Source organism: Panulirus ornatus, chromosome 59, assembly GCF_036320965.1.
Source record: "Panulirus ornatus isolate Po-2019 chromosome 59, ASM3632096v1, whole genome shotgun sequence".
Taxonomy (NCBI): domain Eukaryota; kingdom Metazoa; phylum Arthropoda; class Malacostraca; order Decapoda; family Palinuridae; genus Panulirus; species Panulirus ornatus.
The window spans coordinates 2,891,223-2,918,807 of NC_092282.1; the positions used below are offsets into that span (position 1 = coordinate 2,891,223).

Genomic DNA, 27,585 nt, shown 5'->3' on the forward strand with positions numbered 1-27,585 from the left:
GCTTTTGCTGTAAATGGCGAGCATGTTTAAAGGAAAAATTATAAAAAGGATCAAGCATGATTTTATATATTTTTTTTTTTATGGGTGGGATACTGCTATACCAGTCTTTGAAATACCTATTGCAGAAGATTAGGTAAGGTTAACAAGTCTACCTTTGAAAATTGTGCTTTACTGATCTAATAGTTTAGCAGTTTGATGTTAGTGTGATTTTTGTATGTACACGCATTTGCCTTTTCCATCTGTTGCATTATGGTACAGATCTGTTTTTTTCCAGGTTTGACCAAAGCCTTCCTCCAAGCCTCAGCATTATAGGTCAGAACACACAGTTTGGTCAGCTCATGGTTGGGCAGCTGTATTTTCACATGGCTATCTTCCTCATGCATAGTGCTAAGAAGGTGAGTTATGGTATAGCTAATAAAGAAGTGGCTGTAAGGGATGTATCATAATCTGGTTTTCACTAAAAATAAAAAGCTTGAAGACATTTGTCTTAGACTGATATAGTCATTAAAGAAATTAGGCCATTTTCTCTCTGTGGAAGATATCTTGACAAAATTAACTGACATTTGGAGGGTATTATTGTACCCTTCGTAATATTATTTTTGTTTAGATAATTTATTTTCTTGTTTTGTGTGTAAAATTGCAATGAAAGCAGAACAAGCACTTAATGGTTTATCCTCAGACACCCTTCTAGAGGATCTTTAGATGGTCTGTTGTTCAGCTTGATCCGCATAAAAGAACACAAGGTGCAAGGGTGTGGATTACTGAAATGTTGAAAGTGTAAAATTATTTTCTGCCATGCTAAAGAATTTTGCAATGTATGAAAAATAGGAAATGAAAAATGACATTAATGACAGTAAGGTTATTCGTCCTTAAAAAGAGATTTGCAGTGAGGTATTTGAATGATGAGAGTCTGGAGTGAATTGGGGATCTTGTGTGCTTGGTAAGTATGCTTTGTGAATGTAGAATGACACTAAAATATCAGTTTGAGATAATAACAAGTGGTTGGAGGTGTTAGAAAAATCACGAGGCAAAAACATGTATTTTGGAGAGTGAGCAACAAATGATGACAGATGACAACAAATGAATGTTGGTGTTCAGTAGCAGATGACATGTTACCAGGTTGTGTATATTTCTTAAGGTTCAAGTTTGAAGAGTGGAGAGAGAGATAAGGATATGAAATGGAAATATTTATTTATTTATTTTGCTTTGTCGCTGTCTCCCGCGTTAGCGAGGTAGCGCAAGGAAACAGACGAAAGAATGGCCCAACCCGCCCACATACACATGTATATACATACACATCCACACACGCAAATATACATACCTATACATCTCAATGTACACATATATATATACACACACAGACATATACATATATACACATGTACATAATTCATACTCTCTGCCTTTATTTGTTCCCATCGCCACCTCGCCACACATGGAATAACAACCCCCTCCCCCCTCACGTGTGCGAGGTAGCGCTGGGAAAAGACACCAAAGGCCCCATTCGTTCACACTTAGTCTCTAGCTGTCATGTAATAATGCGCCGAAACCACAGCTCCCTTTCCACATCCAGGCCCCACACAACTTACCATGGTTTACCCCAGACGCTTCACATGCCCTGGTTCAATCCATTGACAGCACGTCGACCCCGGTATACCACATCGTTCCAATTCACTCTATTCCTTGCACGCCTTTCACCCTCCTGCATGTTCAGGCCCCGATCACTCAAAATCTTTTCCACTCCATCTTTCCACCTCCAATTTGGTCTCCCACTTCTCCTCGTTCCCTCCACCTCTGACACATATATCCTCTTGGTCAATCTTTCCTCACTCATTCTCTCCATGTGACCAAACCATTTCAAAACACCCTCTTCTGCTCTCTCAACCACACTCTTTTTATTTCCACACATCTCTCTTACCCTTACATTACTTACTCGATCAAACCACCTCACACCACATATTGTCCTCAAACATCTCATTTCCAGCACATCCACCCTCCTGCGCACAACTCTATCCATAGCCCACTCCTCGCAACCGTACAACATTGTTGGAACCACTATTCCTTCAAACATACCCATTTTTGCTTTCCGAGATAATGTTCTCGACTTCCAAACATTTTTCAAGGCTCCCAGAATTTTCGCCCCCTCCCCCACCCTATGATTCACTTCCGCTTCCATGGTTCCATCCGCTGCCAGATCCACTCCCAGATATCTAAAACACTTTACTTCCTTCAGTTTTTCTGCATTCAAACTTACCTCCCAATTGACTTGACCCTCAACCCTACTGTACCTAATAACCTTGCTCTTATTCACATGTACTCTTAGCTTTCTTCTTTCACACACTTTACCAAACTCAGTCACCAGCTTCTGCAGTTTCTTACATGAATCAGCCACCAGCGCTGTATCATCAGCGAACAACAACTGACACTTCCAAAGCTCTCTCATCCACAACAGACTGCATACTTGCCCCTCTTTCCAAAACTCTTGCATTCACCTCCCTAACAACCCCATCCATAAACAAATTAAACAACCATGGAGACATCACACACCCCTTCCGCAAACCTACATTCACTGAGAACCAATCACTTTCCTCTCTTCCTACACGTACACATGCCTTACATCCTCGATAAAAACTTTTCACTGCTTCTAACAACTTGCCTCCCACACCATATATTCTTAGTACCTTCCACAGAGCATCTCTATCAACTCTATCATATGCCTTCTCCAGATCCATAAATGCTACATACAAATCCATTTGTTTTTCTAAGTATTTCTCACATACATTCTTCAAAGCAAACACCTGATCCATACATCCTCTACCACTTCTGAAACCACACTGCTCTTCCCCAATCTGATACTCTGTACACGCCTTCACCCTCTCAATCAATACCCTCCCATATGATTTACCAGGAATACTCAACAAACTTATACCTCTGTAATTTGAGCACTCACACTTATCCCCTTTGCCTTTGAACAATGGCACTATGCAAGCATTCCGCCAATCCTCAGGCACCTCACCATGAATCATACATACATTAAATAACCTTACCAACCAGTCAACAATACAGTCACCCCCTTTTTTAATAGATTCCACTGCAATACCATCCAAACCTGCTGCCTTGCCGGCTTTCATCTTCCGTAAATCTTTTACTACCTCTTCTCTATTTACCAAATCATTTTCCCTAACCCTCTCACTTTGCACACCACCTCGACCAAAACACCCTATATCTGCCACTCTGTCATCAAACACATTCAACAAACCTTCAAAATACTCTCTCCATCTCCTCACATCACCACTACTTGTTATCACCTCCCCATTAGCCCCCTTCACTGAAGTTCCCATTTGCTCCCTTGTCTTCTGCACTTTATTTACCTCCTTCCAAAACATCTTTTTATTATCCCTGAAATTTAATGATACTCTCTCACCCCAACTCTCATTTGCCCTCTTTTTCACCTCTTGTACCTTTCTCTTGACCTCCTGCCTCTTTCTTTTATACATCTTCCACTCATTTGCATTTTTTCCCTGCAAGAATCGTCCAAATGCCTCTCTCTTCTCTTTCACTAATAATCGTACTTCTTTATCCCACCACTCACTACCTTTTCTAATCAACCCACCTCCCACGCTTCTCATGCCACAAGCATCTTTTGCGCAAGCCATCACTGCTACCCTAGATACATCCCATTCCTCCCCCACTCCCCTTACCTCCTTTGTGAAATGGAAATATGTAATAGAAAAAGGAGCTACTAAAAGAATTAAGGATGGAGGTTTATAGCACATGTGAGTAGGCAGATAGGAGGATGTGTGGTTCCAGGTGATTGTGGTTATACAGCAGGGATGTGTGATGTCACCAAGGCTGTTTAGATTTGTTTATAGATGGGGTGTTGAGTGAGGTAAATGCAAGGGTCTTGGAGAGAGGAAGGTATGTAGTTTGCTGTGATAGGGGGCTTGGGAGGTGAATGATTTTGTTTGCTGAGGGCTGATTTGAATGAGAAACTGCAGAAGTTGGGTATGTGTGAAAGGATAAGGTTGAGAGTAACTGCAAATGAAAGCCAGGGTGATTAGGGCTGGTAGTACAAAGAGACAGGTTTGTTGGGTTGTAAGTTTGAATGGAGGAAACTTGGAGGAAGAGGAAGTGGAGTGTTTTAGATTCTTAGGTTTTGGCAGTAAAATGGAACTATGGAAAGTAAAGCAAGTCATAGGGAGGATGAGGGATGGATGTTCTGGGAGCATTGAGGAATGTATGGAAGGGTGAAGTGAGGAATGTTTGAAAACATAGTAGCCTGATGGTATACATGGATGCTAGGCATGGGTTATAGATGAAAATGTATGGAAAGTGGTGAATGTGAAATGTTTGAGGACAATGTGCGGTGTGAGAAATGTTGATAGGGTAATTAAAGATAGATTGAGAGAAATGTGGTAATGAGGATGAGAGCTGAAGAGGATGTGCTAAAAAAGGTTTGCACATATAAAGAGTATGAGCGAGTAAATATAAGTCAGAAGTGGAGGGGACAAGGAGACGGGTGCAACTGAATTGGAGATGGTGAGATGGAATTGCTATGATTTTGGGTGCTTGGGGCCTGAACATGTAAGAGGATAAAAAGCTTGCTCTGGATAAAAGAACGAATTGGAACAATCTGGCATACATGGGGAAATATCCTGTCACTGGACTGAACCAGGGCAAATGAAGTAGCTAGGAAAAACCACAGGAGGGAATATGGAATCTGGTTGTGAATAAAAGGCTGCGGTTATTGTTGCATTACACATAACAACTGAGAATAGATTTGAGTTAATGAAACCTTTTCTTCTTGGTGAGATTTCATTAATGTAAGAATGGCAAACAGTTATGGAAGAAAGAAAGTTGTCATACTGCCTATATGGGTGTATAGAAGGGATAGTTGATGAATGAATGTCATTGGGTCAAATTAATGGAAGAGGGAGACCTAGGTTGAGGTGGAAGGAGAGTGGAGTAAGGAAGCACAGAAAAACTTTTGATGTAGGCTTGTATAATGGATTTTTGTTTAATGGACATGAAAAGTATTTATTTAGTAAATACAGTATATAATTATGTATAATAGGTAAGAGAGCATCAGGCATAAGTGGGTCTGTCACTTGGATGAAATTCTTCCATTAAAGTGAAACATGATAACAGCGAGATTATAAAAAGAACCAACCAGTCCACCACATCTCAGCTTGCAACAGATTTTTCCCACCTAAGGACAGTGGAGAGTAGGCCAGGAAGGTGTAGTTGCATTGTTGGAGAGTAACAACATTGATTGGCAACACTGCAAGCTCTGACAATCTTGTGAACATTGATTAGATTTAGTTTCGTATAACATTTACATAACAATGTCTTTGTTTTATGCATGAAATAATAGATTAACATATGCAGAGGCATTACTGTTACTGAAGGGAGCCATCCTATGGCACTTACTAATTAAAGAATTGGTACTGTCAGGAACTCATCTCCATAGGCACCATGTCATCCCTTGTAATAGATTTTTCGTGAGGTAAATATTCCTCAGATGCATCTAGTCCATTACAAGAGGTTACTGTGTATGTGAGAGAGGAATCATGGGAAACACGAAGGGTATGAAGTTGCCCAGGACAAAATGGCTGTAAAAGAAAAGCATTTGTATGTTTTTCTCTTGTTTATTTCGGTTGAGTGTTGCATGGGCATGCACATGACATCCCCTCATTTCTGACAAATATACCCTCTTAGTCATCCTCTCCATATGTTCAAACCATTTCAGCACACCCTCTTCATATCACACACATACTCTTCTTACTACTACACCGCTTTCTTACCCTACAATATTTTATTGTCACTCCTTTGGACACCTCATTATGTCCACAAACATTTCATATCCATCACATCAACCCCCTTTACATTTTCGTCTTAAGGCCCATGCCTTGCATCTTTATAGCTTTTGGAGGACTACTAACCCATCAGACGTACCCATCTTTGCCCTCAAAGATAGTGACCTGTCTTTCCACACATTCCTCATTGCACCCTAGACCTTTGCCATGGTGACATTACACATCTGTCACAGACCTACATTCACCTTGTACCACACACCTTTCTCTTTACCTACTCACACTCACGCTATCTCTCTTCATAAAAAACTCCTCAACTTTTTGCTATTTACTTATAGATATTTGTGTGTGTGATTTCCTATTTGTAATTACCCATTAGTACTGTATGGGAGGGAATTTTACGCTTGTTGGGCCTTGTCTCTTGAATGTTCTTTAATACACAGCTTTTCAGATTTATGTATGCTCTCTGTTTTAACTATGTCTTTATTCATTCATTTATCTTGCTTAACAAGTTTCTTGCTTTCTGCTTTAACTGTCTTTATTCATTCATTCATCTTGCTTAACAAGTTTCTTGCTTGCGCCATGTGACGTCCTCTGGTTGCTCTGTCTCAACATCACTTGAAAAACTGTTCGCTGTCCTTGTTACTGATCTTTTTACAAACTTACTCGTTTCATGTAGGTTCAGTAGTTTTAGATAAGCCTTGACTTCTAAGTTAACTTTCTGAATTCTTGTGCCATCTTTGTTGCCTTCCCCTGAATTTTCTCTGCTAGCTCTTTGTGCTTGTAAAATGTGAAGTGATCAAACTTGAGAGGCATATTCTAATTTTGACCTTGTGTATGATGTGAACAACTTACTAAAACATATTTTCCAGAGGTTACATGCCCCTGATCCTCCACATGGAATTAGGAATGGAGTTGATTATAGATAAGTAGAGAAATATGTTTTTAATTTATATCTCTTTATTGAATTTCAGGATGGTTTAACACACACCAGTATTACTGCTGGTGCTCTTCTCTTCCATGCCTGTCGTATCCGTGCTCCAGATAGTGGCCATCAGTGTAAATCTTGGACATCTCGTGATCAGTTCTGGTACAAACTAGCCTGTCACAGACTGTCCCAGGCTGCTCATGTTCTCCATCACATGGCCAAAACTGAAGCTGAGAAAACAAAATTCCTCAACCAAGTGAAACAACAGTGCAGTAACAGGGAAGCTCAGGAGAGTATATATCAAATGTTGTTTGGGACTTCCTCTGCTAACAAAAAAGACCAGAGTTTTTTCTTGAGAGATGAGGAATTTATCAGCTCTCCATTAGCTTACCCTGAGTCAGAGCAAGTCAGAGAATGGGATAATGGTAAGTTACCTCCTTAACTATAAATGAAGTTTTCCTTTCCAACCCTCAAAATTTACATTTTCAAGTTCAGAAAATGTTCTTTACAATTTTGAGATATGTATATAGAAATTATAAAAGATAGGGATATAAAAATGAAAAAAGAAATACTTCAGGAGTATATTTCTTCCACTGCTTTCATTCTAATAATGTGTATAAGTTTTGATGTTTCAGGACACCACTAAAAAGTGTATTAGTAAGGTCCGAGTAGCTATCAATGTTGATACAGCACCAGCATTGAAGTGCCTAAGTCTACAGGGTTGTAAAAGTTGTGTCTTGTATATTTTGTAGTTACACTGTATGTTTATTAAATGTTTAGGGACTTGGTATGTAAAAATGATCTTGAAGAAGAAAGGTTTGTTGGAAGTTAGATGTCTGAGGACTGCTGGCATTCTGTTCACATACATACAGTCTGTCCTTGTCACATACATTTGACAACACAGAACTCACACAATTCATTCCTTGTAACTAGATTTTTCTTATAGTGAGCACTGTGCCTTAGCCCTGCCTTTTGGCAAAATGGCAGAAAGAATAGCTAGTTGTGAGTAGGAACATTACAAAGGAGCTTTTGGTAGAAGTAGTAGGTAGGAATATTAGGTGGGAGCATTAAGTAAAAGTAATAGTTTGGAACATTAGGTAGCAATAGTTGGTAGGAACATTAGGAAGGAGCCTCTGAAAACACTGCACCTTAGTTGCCCCAGGCCAATAGCCTGTTAATGGAGAGGCACTAAATGCTAAAAAGTGGTCCTGGAGTTTTCAAATTATGGAGACTTTTGTAGTGACCATCTTAAGGGAATTCCTTCATGAACTGGCATCAGAGGTATAGATATGTAGTGTGAGGCATGTTGAATATTAATGGTATGACAGTATAAGAGAGAGGTGGGGTAGCAAGTGCAGCCTGATTGAGAAGGCTAACCAAGGTGTCCTGAAATAGTTTGGACATGAGGAGGATGAGCAGAGAAAGACTGAAGAAGGTGATCTTTGTGTCAGAAGAGGAAGAAAGGGGCATGGGACAGAAGATGGAAGGAAGGGGTGATGGAGGCTTTTTGGGGTTTGGGGGATGAGGCATGCATGGGATAGAATAAACCTTGGAGTGGTCTGTGAGCCTTAACTCTGGATGCTATGGTATAAACATGTTATACATGACAGCTATATATTGGTTGTATGCAAATAAGGTCATTGTTTATTCCTGACACTACCTGAGAAATAGTATATGTGGAGGCCTGGTTTTTACTTCCTGTTATATTAGATTTGTGTAATTTTTGTAATATGATACAGAATATATATAAAGCTGAAAAAATATTCTTTGAGATTTTGAAGTTTTTAATGGTTTTATTAGAATTATTTAAACAAATCTGTAGGTGTTATGTTGTTTCAGGATTTATGATAAGACTCATTTTCAAATGATTTGAAGTGGAGTGTAATGGTTGTAAGGTTTCTTGAAACAGGTATGGGATGACATGAGGAAAGCTCTAGGTACAAAGCTTCGTAAAATGTCCATGCTGCTTTGAGCACAAGTATCCATTGATGCAATGTCTGTCCTAATTTGAAAGGTGTGGTATTAGCCTATAATCATATTGGTTGCAGGGGGAGGAGAGAGAGAGAGAGAGCCATGACAGTTACATAGATAAGTTATATTGCATCTAGTATCAGACATTGGTAGAGTTCAGGCTCATTCTCTGGTAATCCAAGGTGCTTTGGTGAACTTAGCATGGGATGTTTCACTCATTAATGCACCAGGTTAGATTAATTGTTATGACCCACCACCACGTGTAGAGTAGTAACCAATTTGTACTGTATGTGGAAGGAGTTTGTATTTAGGACCACATATGTACTTGTGTTTGTCATTGGACATCTTGTCAATGCAGTAGTTAAGAACAATATGTGAAAGAAATTTTATACTCACAAAATAGGTACCTGGTTAAATTTGCGTATTGGTTTGGAAAAATTATTTGTTTTGGAGTTACTATAACTCGGGATTGCTGAATGATGTGAAGTTTAAATCTTCAATGCATGTCATAGGTAGGCAAATTTCATGGCAAAAAAAATTTGAGTTCATAGCTTTTTTTCTTATTATATTTGACTCTTGGCAGGGCATTAGGCTATGTAGGTGTCTATTGTTTTATGCCTTGCTGTAGTATGGCATCATTAGAAAAAAAGCTTATGGCATTTTGAAAATACTATGAAGCTTATAACCTACACAGGGAAATTTTTTCTGTGATCATTATTTCTTTTGATTATAAGCACCAGTTTCTTGTGTGTTCACTTGATTCGCCTTTAGTGTGTAGTCACTTAAGACTTGGTTGTCAGTAGTTATGCAGTTGTTGAGTAAGGTGTTACTTTCCTCTTTTTCAGTTGTTGGTAGCATGTATTGTGCCAGCCTTGGTGACATGGTTTGGCTGTGTTTGCAACAAGGTTCTGGGAGTCTCACAACGCCACAGCCCTACTACGTCTTCACACTTTTTGAGGGCCTGCAGTTCTCTACAACTAATGTCAATACTGGGGCTCCGGAGACATTGTGTCATATTGATCTCTTGGCCTTTCTGGCTGCTACAGTGTATTGCCAGATTGCTGCATCTAAAGAGGCTCATGGTTAGTAATCAGATCTTAGCGTGAAACGGTCTTCAGTGATTGTGCATAGAATAAGCCGATTCATATTAGCAAGATCTTGAGGAAAGTGGTAAAAGTGAAACGTTTGAAATTAGGAAATGTATGGTTTATATTTTTTGATAAAGTGTTTGAGAGTGTTTTTAGAACAATTGCTTTTTTTTGTTTAGGAGCTTTTAAACATATGAAGAATTTGGGGGTATGTGTGAAAAGAGAGGGTAGAAGTTGAATGTGAGTAAAAGTAAGATAATGAGGTGCTGCAAGGAGTTGAGACAGGTTTGTGTAAATGGGAGCAAGTGGACTGCATTTTACTTGGGAATTGATGTGACGGTGCATGGGACCATGGGGGTTGAAGTGAGTCACAAGGTAGGAGAGGGAAGTTAAAGTCCTGGTCACAATAAGGAACATGAAGGAGAGGTCATTCATTTCAAAGGCAAAGGTCGGTGTGTTTTATGGTATTATATTACTAACAGTGTTGTGGATGTGAGTCAAGGACCTTGAATGAAGAAGGAAAGAAGAAGGTGGACATAATTACATAATTGTGATCACTAATTTATACATTAAGGGGAGAGAGATGTGCATGTGTGGTGGTCTTATCGCAAATATTTTTATACCCACAGGTAGACTTAACTCTGTAAGCTGCTGGCATTCACTATCTTGCTTAGACCATTATGATAATCCATGACCCCTACACTAAAAATGTATTTCTACACATTCTTCTTGATATGCTTCTTTTTGAGCTTCTGATTATGGTCTGTTAATTCTGGCACTGCACCTCTTGATTTAGTCTGTTGTCATGTCACCCCTTTATTATCTTCCAAATGAGACAGTGATGTAGCCCTCAACCTTGCATTGTAGCTCGGCTCTCTTAATTCATCTACCTGCTTGGTTGTTCTCTGAACCCTCTCAGTCATATCCCTGTGCTTCTTCAGATATGGTGACCAGATCTGAGAGGCATAATCCCGTCTTGGTCTGAAATATGTTTTGGATACCTTAAGAAACATTTCTTTACTCATTTATGTGAGTGAGTTTTTAATATTTGCTTCTCCTTGTTCACTCCACCCCTGACACATATATCCTCTTTGTCAATCTTTCCTCCCTCATTCTCTCCATATGTCCAAACCATTTCCATGCACCCTCTTCTGCCCTCTCAACCACACACTCTTTGTTTCCACACCTCTCTTACCCTTTCATTACTTAATTATAACACCTCACACTACATAGTGTCTTCAAACCTCTCATTTCCAACACATCCACCATCTTCCATATGATTCTATCAATAACCAATGCCTCGTAACCACATAACTTTGTTGGAAGTACTATTCCTTCAAACATACCCATTTTTGCTCCGAGATAACAGTCTCTCCTTCCACACATTCTTCATTACCCCCAGAACCACCTCCATCCTGTGACTCACTTCTGCTTCCATGGTTCCATCTGCTGCTAAGTCCAGATATCTAAAACACTTCACTTTCCCCAGTTTTTCTCCATTCAAACTTACATCCCAAGTAACTTGCCCCTCAACCCTACTGAACCTAATAACTTGCTTTTATTCACATTTACTCTCAACTTTCTCCTCTCACATATATGTATGTATATGAGTGGATGGGGCCATTCTTTGTTTCTTAGTACTACCTTGGTGATAAAGGAAACGGCGATCAAGTATAATAAATAAGTAAATGATTGTGTATGTATAAATGTGTGTATATGGGTCTTTCTTTTTCTGTTTCCTGGTGCGAGAAGCAGCAGTCAGATATAATAATTTTTTATTATTTATTATTTTGCTTTGTCGCTGTCTCCCGCGTTTGCGAGGTAGCGCAAGGAAACAGACTGGCCCGTCCACTCATTTACACATATGTACATAAACTTCCATACCCTCACATATACAAACATATATACATATACTATATACACGTACATATTCATACTTGCTTGCCTTCATCCATTTCTGGCAATACCCCACGCCACAGGAAATAGCATTGCTACACACTGCCTGCTTCAGCGAGGTAGCACCAGGAAAACAGACAAAAAGGGCACATTTGTTTACACTGAATCTAGGTGTCGTGTAATGCACCAAAACTACAGCTTCCTATCCACATCCAGGCTCCACTGATCTTTCCATGGTTGATACCAGACATCTCACATACCCTGGTTCAGTCCATTGACAGCATGTCGACCCCAGTAAACCACATCGTTCCAATTCACTCTTTTCTTTGCCTATTACTGCCTTTTACAACACTTAGGAAATATATTGGAAGTATTCTTTCTCCCCAATCCCCAGGGATGTCATCAGTTTTCTGACACCACCTTGCTCATGCAGGGGGTGGTGATGCTGTTTGCTATGGGGCAGGGTGACGCTGGGAATGGATGAAGGCGAGCAAGCATGAATGTGTACATGACTCACGTAGCTCTCTTTTCTTTCTGCTTCATCCACATGTTGACTACTGGCATTCTGTCCACAAACATACAATCATCATGTTATACATATCACCTGACAGCACTGAACTCGCAAAGCTCATTCTTCATAACTTAATTTTTCTGATTGAGCACAATGTTTTAGCCCTGCCTTTTGGCAAAATGGTTGGAGCAGTAGATAGGAGTATTTGGTAGGAAGATTTAGGCAGGAGCATTAGTTCGAAGTAGTCAGTAGGAAAATTAGGTAGGAGTTCCTGCAGACATTGCATTACCCCTAGAAGGCTCAGAAGTGGCACTGAAGTTTGCTAGTCATGGTGACTACTGCTGTTGCCACCCCTTGAGGGAGTACAGTTTGGAATAGGCATCAGAGATATAGAGAAAGTAAATGATTGTGTATGTATAAATGTGTGTATATGGGTCTTTCTTTTTCTGTTTCCTGGCGCTACCTCCCTTGCCCCTCAACCTCCATGTTATACATATCACCTGACAGCACTGAACTCACAAAGCTCATTCTTCATAACTTAATTTTTCTGATTGAGCACAATGTTTTAGCCCTGCCTTTTGGCAAAATGGTTGGAGCAGTCGTTAGAAGTATTTGGTAGGAAGATTTAGGCAGGAGCATTAGTTCGAAGTAGTCAGTAGGAACATTAGGTAGGAGTTTCTGCAGACGTTGCGTTAGCCCTAGAAGGCTCAGAAGTGGCACTGGAGTTTGCTAGTCATGGTGACTACTGCTGTTGCCACCCCTTGAGTGAGTGCAGTTTGGAACAGGCATCAGAGATATAGAGAAATAGATATGGTATGACTAGATGGAATGAAGGAAGTAATAAGGGGATGTATGAGAGATAAAGTTTGGCAGGGGTGTAAAGGGAATGCATTGTGGCTTTGTAGCAAGGGTGAAAAATAATATTGAGGTGGTTGGGCATGTGGAAAGAATGCAAAACATGGAGTTTACAAGGAGAGTGTATGATAGTATGATTAATGGAGTTTGATTTGAAAGGTAGACCACCTGTGACATGGGTAAATAAAGTGGAAAGAGTACTGGAGGGATAGAAGTGGTGGAAGATTGCTTGGAATGGTTTATATTAGGGATTTATGTAAGGGTAGAGATTAGTGAAAACTCATGCCATGACCTCCCCCTGATTGAAGTTCCCAGAGAATTTTTCCCTCTGAGTTTTATCTTTATTATTACCTCACGTTTACTTGGATTGAATTTCATCAACCAGTTATCGAACCATCTTTGGATTTTGTGCAAGTCCCCCATGAAAGCCGATGTGATAATTTTCATTCCTCACTTCTCTCATGATCCTGACATTATCCACAAACATGTTGTAGGTGTGAGATTTGTCCATCAGGCAAGCCATTCACATACACCAAGAATAGCAGAGGGCCCAAGATGATGACTTATGGCAGTCTACTTTTATCTCAGCTCATCTTAAGGATGTGCCTATGATCTTTGTTTTTTGATACTTTCTCCTGTGGTAATTCTGTATCCATTGAGGAGTTTGCTCCTTATCCTTCCTTTTGCTCAAGCTTTGTAATCAGCCTCTATAAGGAACTGTGAAATTCTTTATGGCAATCTAGAAATACAGTCTACCCATATATCCCTTTGATCCAAGACTGAGCTTACCCTGTGTCAGAAGTGGGTCGAGAAAGAAGGATGAAGTGACCAAGGAGGGGGTGGATTAAAAGAGTGTTTAAGATATTGAGTCACTAATCCATGGGAATCTTACGATGTTTTACATTTGAGTGTTTTTGAGGTGACATTATGATTTTATACTTAACCAACCACTCGCCCACCGTATTGTAGGATGATGCTTGACTTAGGTCACTTAGTTGGTCTGAGGTTCTCAGGTTAACCCGTATGAGTAGAGATTTGGAACAAGTTGATCTTAGGTTCTCAAGTTAACCCTTATGAGTAGAGTGTTGGGGCAGGCTGTTTACAAATTTGATATATGTTTTTATGGACCTTGCTTTGTTGATTTTTTTTTTTTTTTTCCGGTCTCCCGCGTTTGCGAGGCAGCGCAAGGAAACAGACGAAAGAAATGGCCCAACCCACCCCCATACACATGTATATACATACACATCCACACGCAAATATACATACCTACACAGCTTTCCATGGTTTACCCCAGACGCTTCACATGCCCTGATTCAATCCACTGACAGCACGTCAACCTCGGTATACCACATCGATCCAGTTCACTCTATTTCTTGCCCTCCTTTCACCCTCCTGCATGTTCAGGCCCCGATCACACAAAATCTTTTTCACTCCATCTTTCCACCTCCAATTTGGTCTCCCACTTCTCCTCGTTCCCTCCACCTCCGACACATATATCCTCTTGGTCAATCTTTCCTCACTCATTCTCTCCATGTGCCCAAACCATTTCAAAACACCCTCTTCTGCTCTCTCAACCACGCTCTTTTTATTTCCACACATCTGTCTTACCCTTACGAGATGTGTGGAAAAGAGCTTTGTTGATTTATCAGAGAATATTGATACTATGTAGGGAAAGGTTGTTTCAAAAATCATAGAATACTAGTGTAATTGGATAGGGCTTTTAAACTTCTCTTAAGTACAGTGTTAGAGAGAAAAACTTAGTTTGTTTCTTCAGTAATGATTTCCATAAGCCTTGTTTGGTAAGAGTGAGTGTTTTATATGGTACCTGATACTAAATTGTTGAACATTTCACTTAACTTGGTTCACTAATGTCTTTTTTCAATGATAGGCCCACCACCAGCCTCCTTACCTACAGTGGTAGCATCAGCTCTCAACACGCCAGAACAAGCAGAATGGTGGTCTGCTGCTTATACTCTGTTTACCAATCGTGCACATCACAGGCTTGGCAAACTAAGGATGACCTTACAGCGTGGTTTGGAGGTCATTAGGGCACTTGGAAACCATGGTGTTGACTTAGCTCTCATGGCACACCTTGCACAGTGCTTCACTACTTGGGTAAGTTTGCCTTACAGGATTATCATTTGACATATATTATAATCTTTGTATTCATTATGCAGTGTCATTAATGGAATGAACATGATTCAACTTTTTACAGAAAATGTGAACACTTAGCCATTTAAAGAGTGCGTTGTAAAAAGTTGTAAGTTTTCGATAGAGTTCTACTTTTGATAAAAGCTTAACCATATGTTTCTTGCCTACTTGCCTTGCCTTGAAACAGCAATTACTTTTACATATCTGCCATTTTCAAAGATTACATGGTTATAGGGCTGCCAGTCAAAGTTATAAAATGAGGAACAGCAAGATATACATTATTCTTCCACAAGAGGTGTCATGCAGTACTTGACGCATGCAATGGTTATGAGCCAGTGACTTCACACTAAAGCCAGGGTCACATTAGAAAATTCACACAGTTTCCAAAGTGAAATAGAAAGGCTATCATTCCAAACTGGAGAATGATTTTTTTTTTTTTTTTTTTTTTTTTTTTTTTTTTTTTGGGTATCTTCATTTCAAGTGTAAGCCTCTTGTGAGTCTGGTGCAGTACCACCATGAAAAGCAGAGGTACAGATCAGGTAATGAGTCATGAGTAAGAGGAGGTTTCAAAATCAAGCTCCTGTCTTTTGGCTTTCCTCCCTCACTCTGCTCCCACATAGTTAATTCTCTTTCTGGCTGATCTATATAGTTGTTGTTGGATCAGCGTCTCCCCATTTCCTTATCAACATTTATTCTCCCTTGATGTTCAGTTCTTTGATGAATGGACTTCTTCCCATATCCTCATCAGTATTATTTTCTCTTGAGGTTCACCTCTGTCCTCTGCACATTCTCCTTTTATCAGTGATTTGCTATTGTTAGTAGATAATAGAGAAGAAGATATGAAAACCACCTGTGTACATTGATGTACTGTGAAACTGATATATCTTTTAAGTTTGAGTTGGAGGGTTAGGTTTCTTTCTGTCCAAGTTGTAACAGGCAAACTTACTAAAAACGTGGTGAAACTTATGAAGCCTCCACCATTGCCCTTTTCCATACCCACTGCATCCCACCTTAACATCCTCTGCTCCCCTCTCTCCCTACATTCCCTTCTTCACTTACACTACTCTCCCTTATGCTGTCTTCCAGCTTCTACACAACTCTGTTCTGCAGGTTGCCTGCTACCTTTACCACTATCTTCACTATGCTGGATCCTGTTTGCTACATTATCCACAAGCCTTTATAGTGCCTCCCACCTTCATGTCATACATTGCCCTCTCCCCCACATTCTGCCTTCCACCTTCACCATCCTTGCACACTGCCTCCCACCTTCTGTCTATCTATCTGTATCCCTGAAGCACGTTCCCTTTGGGAACTTCCATTAGTGGGGTGACCGTGGTGAAAGAGTCTCCACTTATCCCTGTCAGTACTTGCCTCCCTCTCTTACCCTCCCAACATGCTCTCTGCCCTCATTTCTGCCTTTATCCTTGCTACTTTGAAATCAAAGCTTGACAGCTATTTATGAATCATTTCAGAATCATTTATTAGTAAGGAATTGTGTTTCAAGAAGAGATAATTCAACTTTTTAAATTTTTTATAATAGTCACATTACAGCCTTTTATAGAATTAGTATGGGACTATTCTCTTTTGCTCAAAATTTCCTTGGCATTGTACTTTCCCTATATTACATGGTGTTTCTCATCTTATTTTTTTCCTCATAGAAGGTGAACCAGAGGGAGAGATGGTTAGGGAGGTCCTTTTTCTTTGATATCCTATTTCTGCCTCAGTTTAGAAGCAGAAAGTATATAGTCTTATCATGAACTATCCTCCTGTTAAATCATGAATACAAATGGGGCAATGGGGAGACTTTTTCATGCTTATTCCTAATTTTTTTGGCCGTAATTGAGAAACTTTTGAAGATTAAGGGGTCTTGTTTTGTCGTGTTGTAGTGGTTTGGTGGTTCTTACTTTGTTTGACCTATTAATGCAGTGAATCTTCAAATGAGCTCTGATGTTTGAGTGCTTAATGTGAACCCCAATATTTTGATATTTGTATAGCTGCTAAGTGTTGCCTTGGTAACTGTGGGTACTTATTTCATAAACAACCACTCTCAGGAGAGAATCATTAGATGTAAATATATATGCAAATAGCTATCCCTGGGGATAGGGGAGAAAGAATACTTCTCACGTATTCCCTGCGTGTCGTAGAAGGTGACTAAATGGGGAGGGAGTGGGTGGCTGGAAATCCTCCCCTCTCTTTTTTTTTTTAATTTTCCAAAAGAAGGAACATAGAAGGGGGCCACGTGAGGATATTTCCTCAAAGGCCCAGTCCTTTGTTCTTAACGCTACCTCACTGACGCGGGAAATGGCGAATAGTATGAAAAAAAATATGCAAATAGATGTAGTTATGCACAAATATACCAGCTATATGCCAGGGAGGCATAAAAGGACCGGGTTAAGGGGAGACTCTTTTGCTGCGGCCACTTCCCGTATGTTAGTTCCCGATTGAAATGGTCATCATTGATATAGATAGATAAATTGATAGATTGTAACCATTATTAGTGATGACATTTATTGATTATGTGTCATGGGTCTTGTACTTCATTATCCTCTCAAAGCCTCCACTGGTGGATTTACACTATTATATGTGCTATACCACAGCCATATAAGTTTCATTTGTTTGTGCTTACCTTGTACATGTATTTCTTACAAAAGTAACGTTGTAGTATTACCAAATGCACTCTGTGCTCTATCTCCACCCTCCCTTCCTTCCTTCACCATTCCTCCACCATCCCAGTACTATCTCCAATGGTGATTTGTTTTAATTTGTTAATTCAGATATACATGTATAGTGTTCATTTTGTATTAGAAAACCAATTTTGAAGAAATTTTTTAGTAAGCATGAATTGCAATTTTACCTCAACCTGACTTTTAAGGATAAGCTGAAAATGTTATTCTTAAATGAGACATTTTAAGAATCTTAACCTTTTTATGCAACCATTGTCTGAGTTCAGAAAAGTCTTTCTCTATAGAAATGATTTTTGTTTTATCATCAGGCAAGTGCAGCCGTTGATGATGGCAGTACCAACAGTGAAATTGATGCCTTGAAAGATCGGGCTGAACATTACTGGCATCGTGTTTTGACTCTCTGCCAGAGGGCTGCGCGTAATGTCATAAATATAATGCCTCGAAACCCTCTTTTTGTTGTTCAGAGGTAAGAATTTTTTTTTTTTTTTTTTTTTTGTATAATGTAGGTAAGATATGGCAAAGGCATTTTTGTATGGAGAAAAGGATCATATTGTGTAATATAAGGAAGCTGTTATGAAGGTAGGAATGGCTGATGAAATGAGGAGATTGGATGTTATGATTGATTAGGATTATTTGCTTGTTTACGATCTGGTTAAGCATTGCTAGAGAAAGGTAGGAGAAAAGAAGAAATATATAATTTTTTATCTTTCTGTTATGGTGAGTTAGAACCAGGAGTACTTAATTAGGCATTCAAGGGAAAAAGTTCTCACCTAGTTCTTTCTTTTGTTCCTAATTTTAGGATGTAGTCATGTGAGGGGAAGAATACTGGCCGCATCTCCATTCCTTAGTTGTCATGTATGACTTATAGAGTCATGTGATTTGTACTTTCTCCTTTCTGCCTTGGGATATAAAAATTATAAGATGAATGTTAGGCTAGTAATAGTCACTTGCCCAAGTAGTTGTGCAGAATTTCGAATCATTTTTATAAAAGGAAGTTTGAAAGTGTGTGGAAGAACACTAGATGGTTAATTATTTATTGTTATAGATGAAAATGAAAACAGATGCTGCTAAAGGGTGGTTTATTGTGGACAAAGTGGACATTAAAAAGTCTTGTTGATATTCAGGCATTTGTATTGGGAGAAAGGGACATCATTATCACTGTTGTGTGATAGCATAGATTTATTGATAGTTTAAGTGGAAGGTAAATATGCATCTTAAGATATTAGGATGTGGTACTTGTGTGATTGCAATATATTATTCTGTCATTTTGGTGAATTACACTTGACAGCTGATTAATGGATTTTATTTGATGAGGCTTTTTTTTTTTTTTTTTTCCAAGTAGTGAATGTGGGAAATGATAATCAAGTATGAAAGAAAAAGAAAGACTCACCTCATTGCATGATTAGAATACATTAACCTTTTGAGTACTCATTTTTTCTGAGTAGTTATGTAGCTGATTAGATCTTAAAACGGTATTGGCTTTATGTGAGTGGTGGGATGAAGAAGTAAGGTTGTTAGTGAAAGAGAAGAGAGAGGCGTTTGGATGATTTTTGCAGGGAAGTAGTACAAATGAGGTGTTGAAAGAAGTCTTTGATATTTGGAACTTGATTATTTTTATTATGAAAGCTGTTGCTAAACTTGGACTTGTCATGTCAGCAGTAATTATTTCAATTTGAATGTTGCAAGTATTGGTTGACATACTTGGTATAACCCAGACCCAGTTAATTTTAAAATATTCTTTTATAGCCAGAGCAGAGGTTACCAGTTATCATGCATTAACTCATTATTTCAGTGTGAGCCTAGCAACTGAAGAACGAGAAAAATTAGAAGAGGAAGGCAAGTACTTCTTGGCAATGCGCCTTGTTCATGCAGGCAAGCAGCAGGAAGCCATACAAGCATTGGGAGAGTTGAAGAGTCCTGAGGCATCTTTCCAGAGAGCAATGGTATTTTTATTTCTTATACAGTATAGCACAAAATTTGTATGAGTTATGAGTAAATAGAAATTATTTAGATTTTTCAGTGTACATTATAATTTTCAGATCTAATTGCACTGACTGTACTGTTTATGATTTGCCTAAGAAATTTATCTTTCTTTTCAAATGGAACTGTTTACAGAAAAGTAAGCTCTAAGGAGACAAATATGGAATGGCACTGAATCTTGGATATATGATATTCATTATTTGGTTTAGTAGAAAAGTGAACTGCACATAGAGTTGTAGGATCATACTGAGCAACAAATCTTTAAAGTTACAAAATGTTAGTCATGCAGCCAGACAATTACCAACATATTCAAGGCGAACAATAGAGTGCCACACCAATGATTGTAATTTGTAGTGCATAATCATGAAACAGAAAGAACTAAAATGTTTATTGCACTTTACACCTATCATAAGATATTATTTTCCAGTTGTATAAGGAGCGAGCACAAGCAGTACTAGGTGAGGGTAGTCTGGAATCAGTCACATCAGAAATGCGTTCCCAGCACACCATTCTTCTTACCCAGGCACGCGACACTCTTTACCTCACGCTAGACAGACTTCGTATGCCAGGTAAATAATTGGAATTTTAGTTTTTGTGTAAGAGGGATTTGAAGAATTATTATTTTTTTAGATTAACAGCAAGGGAACAGTATAATTGTCACTCATTTTTACAATGCTTTTGTGACTAGGATTCTTTCAAACACCCATGTTTGCCCTAACAGAAACTGATCTTTCCTTCCACAGGCTCCTTAATGCACTCATGGTCTTATTTAGCCCCTCTCCCTCCCCATGACTCACTTCAGTCCTCATGGTTCCATCCACAGCAGTCATGCTATATTGTCACATTGAGAGGGTGAAGGCAGGTACAGAGCATCAGATTGGGGAAGAGCAGTGTGGTTTCAGAAGTGGTAGAGGATGTGTGGATCAGGTGTTTGCTTTGAAGAATGTATGTGAGAAATACTTAGAAAAGCAAATGGATTTGTATGTAGCATTTATGGATCTGGAGAAGGCATATGATAGAGTTGATAGAGATGCTCTGTGGAAGGTATTAAGAATATATGGTGTGGGAGGCAAGTTGTTAGAAGCAGTGAAAAGTTTTTATCGAGGATGTAAGGCATGTGTACGTGTAGGAAGAGAGGAAAGTGATTGGTTCTCAGTGAATGTAGGTTTGCGGCAGGGGTGTGTGATGTCTCCATGGTTGTTTAATTTGTTTATGGATGGGGTTGTTAGGGAGGTAAATGCAAGAGTCTTGGAAAGAGGGGCAAGTATGAAGTCTGTTGGGGATGAGAGAGCTTGGGAAGTGAGTCAGTTGTTGTTCGCTGATGATACAGCGCTGGTGGCGGATTCATGTGAGAAACTGCAGAAGCTGGTGACGGAGTTTGGTAAAGTGTGTGGAAGAAGAAAGTTAAGAGTAAATGTGAATAAGAGCAAGGTTATTAGGTACAGTAGGGTTGAGGGTCAAGTTAATTGGGAGGTGAGTTTGAATGGAGAAAAACTGGATGAAGTGAAGTGTTTTAGATATCTGGGAGTGGATCTGTCAGCGGATGGAACCATGGAAGCGGAAGTGGATCATAGGGTGGGGGAGGGGCGAAAATTTTGGGAGCCTTGAAAAATGTGTGGAAGTCGAGAACATTATCTCGGAAAGCAAAAATGGGTATGTTTGAAGGAATAGTGGTTCCAACAATGTTGTATGGTTGCGAGGCGTGGGCTATGGATAGAGTTGTGCGCAGGAGGATGGATGTGCTGGAAATGAGATGTTTGAGGACAATGTGTGGTGTGAGGTGGTTTGATCGAGTAAGTAACGTAAGGGTAAGAGAGATGTGTGGAAATAAAAAGAGCGTGGTTGAGAGAGCAGAAGAGGGTGTTTTGAAATGGTTTGGGCACATGGAGAGAATGAGTGAGGAAAGATTGACCAAGAGGATATATGTGTCGGAGGTGGAGGGAACGAGGAGAAGAGGGAGACCAAATTGGAGGTGGAAAGATGGAGTGAAAAGGATTTTGTGTGATCGGGGCCTGAACATGCAGGAGGGTGAAAGGAGGGCAAGGAATAGAGTGAATTGGAGCGATGTGGTATACAGGGGTTGACGTGCTGTCAGTGGATTGAATCAAGGCATGTGAAGCGTCCGGGGTAAACCATGGAAAGCTGTGTAGGTATGTATATTTGCGTGTGTGGACGTGTGTATGTACATGTGTATGGGCGGGGTTGGGCCATTTCTTTCGTCTGTTTCCTTGCGCTACCTCGCAACCGCGGGAGACAGCGACGAGGTATTAAAAAAAAAAAAAAAAAAAAAAAAAAAATTGCTTCCTTTGATCAGACTGAAGTGTTTTCCTTCATGTAACCATTTCCTCTTCATCTTTAAGAAGGAGAAAATTTCCTTTTCTATCTTGCAAATTGAAATGGGCCAGAAGAAATTCTTTTTGTTTCATGATGTCAATGAATACTTGAAATGCATTTTCAGTGACCTTGTTGTATTTTTTCAGTCAGGCGGAGACATGTTCTATTTCCATACTCCATTTTGCAGAATTAGTTAAACTTTTAGGTGCCTGAATCTATTATAAATGCTGCAGACTTTTTTTTCCCCAATCCCAGAGTAATACAAGATCCCTCCCAATAGGATGCAAAGAAAAATAATTTCTTGTATCCAGTGCAAATATTGGATATGATAATTGAAATTTTAGCTGTTTTTGAATTGGTCATTACAACCATTAGAGAAAGAAAACTTTTTCGGACTTGCTGGATCACTTGTCATTTGAATAAATACGGTGTAAGAGTCATGGTAACTCAAATATGGCAACATATGTAATTATTTAATGTATGTATGACTCATGGTGAGGTGCCTGAGGATTGGCGGAATGCGTGCATAGTGCCATTGTACAGAGGCAAAGGGGATAAGAGTGAGTGCTCAAATTACAGAGGTATAAGTTTGTTGAGTATTCCTGGTAAATTATATGGGAGGGTATTGATTGAGAGGGTGAAGGCATGTACAGAGCATCAGATTGGGGAAGAGCAGTGCGGTTTCAGAAGTGGTAGAGGATGTGTGGATCAGGTGTTTGCTTTGAAGAATGTATGTGAGAAATACTTAGAAAAGCAAATGGATTTGTATGTAGCATTTATGGATCTGGAGAAGGCATATGATAGAGTTGATAGAGATGCTCTGTGGAAGGTATTAAGAATATATGGTGTGGGAGGCAAGTTGTTAGAAGCAGTGAAAAGTTTTTATCGAGGATGTAAGGCATGTGTACGTGTAGGAAGAGAGGAAAGTGATTGGTTCTCAGTGAATGTAGGTTTGCGGCAGGGGTGTGTGATGTCTCCATGGTTGTTTAATTTGTTTATGGATGGGGTTGTTAGGGAGGTAAATGCAAGAGTCCTGGAAAGAGGGGCAAGTATGAAGTCTGTTGGGGATGAGAGAGCTTGGGAAGTGAGTCAGTTGTTGTTCGCTGATGATACAGCGCTGGTGGCTGATTCATGTGAGAAACTGCAGAAGCTGGTGACTGAGTTTGGTAAAGTGTGTGGAAGAAGAAAGTTAAGAGTAAATGTGAATAAGAGCAAGGTTATTAGGTACAGTAGGGTTGAGTGTCAAGTCAATTGGGAGGTGAGTTTGAATGGAGAAAAACTGGAGGAAGTGAAGTGTTTTAGATATCTGGGAGTGGATCTGTCAGCGGATGGAACCATGGAAGCGGAAGTGGATCATAGGGTGGGGGAGGGGGCGAAAATTTTGGGAGCCTTGAAAAATGTGTGGAAGTCGAGAACATTATCTCGGAAAGCAAAAATGGGTATGTTTGAAGGAATAGTGGTTCCAACAATGTTGTATGGTTGCGAGGCGTGGGCTATGGATAGAGTTGTGCGCAGGAGGATGGATGTGCTGGAAATGAGATGTTTGAGGACAATGTGTGGTGTGAGGTGGTTTGATCGAGTAAGTAACGTAAGGGTAAGAGAGATGTGTGGAAATAAAAAGAGCGTGGTTGAGAGAGCAGAAGAGGGTGTTTTGAAATGGTTTGGGCACATGGAGAGAATGAGTGAGGAAAGATTGACCAAGAGGATATATGTGTCGGAGGTGGAGGGAACGAGGAGAAGAGGGAGACCAAATTGGAGGTGGAAAGATGGAGTGAAAAAGATTTTGTGTGATCGGGGCCTGAACATGCAGGAGGGTGAAAGGAGGGCAAGGAATAGAGTGAATTGGAGCGATGTGGTATACAGGGTTTGACGTGCTGTCAGTGGATTGAATCAAGGCATGTGAAGCGTCTGGGGTAAACCATGGAAAGCTGTGTAGGTATGTATATTTGCGTGTGTGGACGTGTGTATGTACATGTGTATGGGGGGGGGGTTGGGCCATTTCTTTCGTCTGTTTCCTTGCGCTACCTCGCAAACGCGGGAGACAGCGACAAAGTATAAAAAAAAAAAAAAAAAAAAAAATGTAATTTTTCCTGTTCTTTTTACTCCAAATAGTGTATGTATGGAAGAAAAGTTGGCTTATTAGTTGCTTAGATGATATGATTGAATCCTGTTGTAATGAAAAACTTAAAAACTTAAAAGTCTCAGAGAAGCCTCTCAAATCTGACTGGTTTTGTAACCAGTAAGATTTGTGTTGGTTACAAGTGAAGACAGGTAGTTGTGTAGAGGGAGGTTGTTGTAGGAGGCTGTTTTCATATTCTAGGACTTCTTGAGACCATTCAGTACATTCTGGTGGGCCTATGTGGAGATTTAACATTGTTAACATATAATTGACCTTTCCTGGGAGTAGGTTTTCTTAATTTTCCTTGTAATGGCCTAACACAAGTGAAAGAAAGCCTTAGAATGTCCCTGATTCTCTAAATCTAGAATGATATTAAAGTTGAATTTGTCAAACAAAAATCATACCCTTCTTGATAATTCCAGAGTAATTTGTCCCATTTATATTTTGTATCTTTTTAAGAGATAGTAAATTTAACTGTGATTGAACTAAAGTTTGATTTGGCTGCTGTTTATCTTGTATTTTTATTGTCAGGTGTTGACCGTTTTCATCCACTAAACACCAAACTTAGCCAGCAGTTGGAAGATGTGGAAAGACGGTTGTCTCATATTAACCTTGACCAGGAGATGGCTGTGCAACGAGAGGATGACACAGAGTCACTTTCTGATGCGTCTCAGTCACCACGTCCAGACATAACAAATGGACACATTACAAATATGTCACAAACCCCACAGATGTTTAGTACACCATATAGAGATAATAGAAATAGCACAAGGATAGCCAGACAGGTAACTTGCCTTATTTTTGTTTTATGTTACACATTTGAAAAGACAGTTACTGAATCCAGTCTGTCATATTTAGCACTGAACAAGATTATTAGGTAAGCCTGATTGCCTGAATAAGGTAGTTCTCCTTTGCTTTGTGCTTTCTGCTCATTCTGTGCATAAGCATTTTCTGTTTCACTGAAGATCTCCATGCATCTTAAGCTCTTCCTTGTTACTTGACTCTACTCAGCTTCAGCTTTCCCGCCACCATCCCTATTGATCATATAATCAAATAACTTATGAACAACTTTTGGTTCTTCTTTGTGTAGACTGATGGTATACTGTGACTGCTCATCTCTCATAACCAAGAACCTTGCTATTTCATTAAGTTTTAATGTCTTTCAACACATTAAAGCAACCCACCTGTCATTCCAACAATCCAGTATGGATGTGTGAAAAATTAAACATGATTGTAAATTAAAGGTAGACATGGCTCTTTCTCATGAATATACAGTGGAAAGTGAAGTAGGACAGTGAGGTGGACAGACTATTTAGAGATGATAGAGAGTATTTGCTTGTAGTAGGTTTAGTAAGGGTGATAGAAAGAAAAAGAAAAAGTTGTCATAAGTTTGAAGAGTATGGAAAGGAAAGGTAATAGCTAATAGTTAGGTGCATATCTAGAGGTAAGTCTGTTTTTAAAACTTTATTGATAGAAAAAGGACACATTTTTCTTTGTTTTTTCTGAAAATAGCCTAAAGTCTTAACTCTTCATTGTTATTTTTTTAATAGGATAAGGGATTCAAAAGGAAAGGTCATTCATCCTTTCTAATATGTTCTCTCAGATAAATATATCAGCACAATCATTGATCTTTTTTAACCGAGTTATATTTGTAGGAGGCACGTCCAAGTCCTGAACGTTTAGATGCTCAGGTGAGAGCCTTGTCTGATGTGCAAGAAAACACACTGAGGAATATGGAAGAGCAGAATGCAGCACTCAGGGCTCAAAATGAGGCACTCAGAAACTTGTGTACCACTATGGCAGATGAGTTTAAAGAAAACTCTTCACTATATCGCAGTATGTTAGAGCAAAACAAGACTCTCTCTCAAGAGGCATATACATCAATTCTAAGTGAAATGAAGCACATGCATTCTACCATAAAGGATTTGCAGGTTAGTGTTAAACTTAGGACAAATGTATAGAATTGTTAATCTTCATTCATCATATTTTTTTGCATGATTTTTCATATTAGTAAAGGAACGCTTCTCCACAGCATTGAACACCTGAAGTTTCTTTTATTTATTTCAAGTTTTAGCATACAAATGATTTTTTTATTATACTTAATCACTGTCTCCTGCGTTAGCGATGTAGAGCAAGGAAACAGACAAAAGAATGGCCCAACCCACCCACATACACCTGTATATACATAAACGCCCACACACACCTGTATATACATAAACGCCCATACACGCACATATACATATACATTTCAAAGTATACTTACATGTACATACACAGACTTATACATTTATACTCATGTACATATTCATCTTGCCCTCATCCATTCCCATCACTACCCCGCCACACATGAAATGGCAACCCCCTTTGCGCATGTGAGGTAGTGCTAGGAAAAGACAACAAAGGCCACATTTGTTCACACTCAGTCTCTAGCTGTCATGTGTAATGCACCGAAACCGCAGCTCCCTTTCCACATCCAGGCCCCACAAAACTTTCCATGGTTTATCCCAGACACTTCACATGCCTTGGCTCATCCATTGACAACACGTCAACCCCAGTATACCACATCGATAGAATTCACTCTATTCCTTGCACACCTTTCACCCTCCTGTATGTTCAGGCCCAGATCGCTCAAAATCTTTTTCACTCCATCCCGCCACCTCCAATTTGATCTCCCACTTCTGCTCGTTCCCTCTACCTCTGACATATATATCCTCTTTGTCAATCTTTCCTCACTCATTCTCTCCATGTGACCAGACCAATTTCAATGCACCCTCTTCTGCTTTCTCAACCACACTTTTTATTACCACACATCCTGCATACCCTTTCATTACTAACTCGATCAAACCACCTCACGCCACATATTGTCCTCAAACATTTCATTTCCAACATATTCACCCTCCTCCGCACAACCCTATCTATAGCCCATGCCTTGCAACCATATAACATTGTCGGAATGACTATTCCTTCAAACATACCCCTTAATGTTGTTGATTATTAGATTATTGATGATAGATAATTGGTCATTGAATTGACTCCAGCCAAAGACTGAAAATATATGGACAAAATACGCAGTAGAGAGAGAGAGGATGTCACAAGAGGAAGAAGCGTTAATATGTACAGTCATCCAGTCCTAACACATTTAAGTTATCCAAACCTAACTGCTCATGTGAACTGTAATGTGAGTTTCACTAAAGGCTGTGAATATTGTATTTCCCTTTTCCAGTAAACCACTTATAAAAGAAATTTTGCTTTGTT

The 27,585-nt window shown here is 39.5% G+C and overlaps 1 protein-coding gene across 1 annotated transcript in view; it reads left to right on the top strand.

Annotated features, from left to right (window-relative positions):
• LOC139767122 (E3 SUMO-protein ligase RanBP2-like) overlaps window positions 1–27,585 on the top strand; it is a 148,079-nt gene that overhangs the window by 11,882 nt on the left and 108,612 nt on the right. Inside the window, exons 6-14 of the mRNA XM_071696131.1 lie at window positions 275–395; window positions 6,788–7,166; window positions 9,558–9,794; window positions 14,951–15,177; window positions 18,206–18,363; window positions 19,690–19,840; window positions 20,305–20,446; window positions 24,862–25,115; window positions 25,986–26,261. Of these exons, the coding sequence (XP_071552232.1) occupies window positions 275–395; window positions 6,788–7,166; window positions 9,558–9,794; window positions 14,951–15,177; window positions 18,206–18,363; window positions 19,690–19,840; window positions 20,305–20,446; window positions 24,862–25,115; window positions 25,986–26,261 (1,945 nt within the window). The remainder of the gene's footprint in view (window positions 1–274; window positions 396–6,787; window positions 7,167–9,557; window positions 9,795–14,950; window positions 15,178–18,205; window positions 18,364–19,689; window positions 19,841–20,304; window positions 20,447–24,861; window positions 25,116–25,985; window positions 26,262–27,585) is intronic.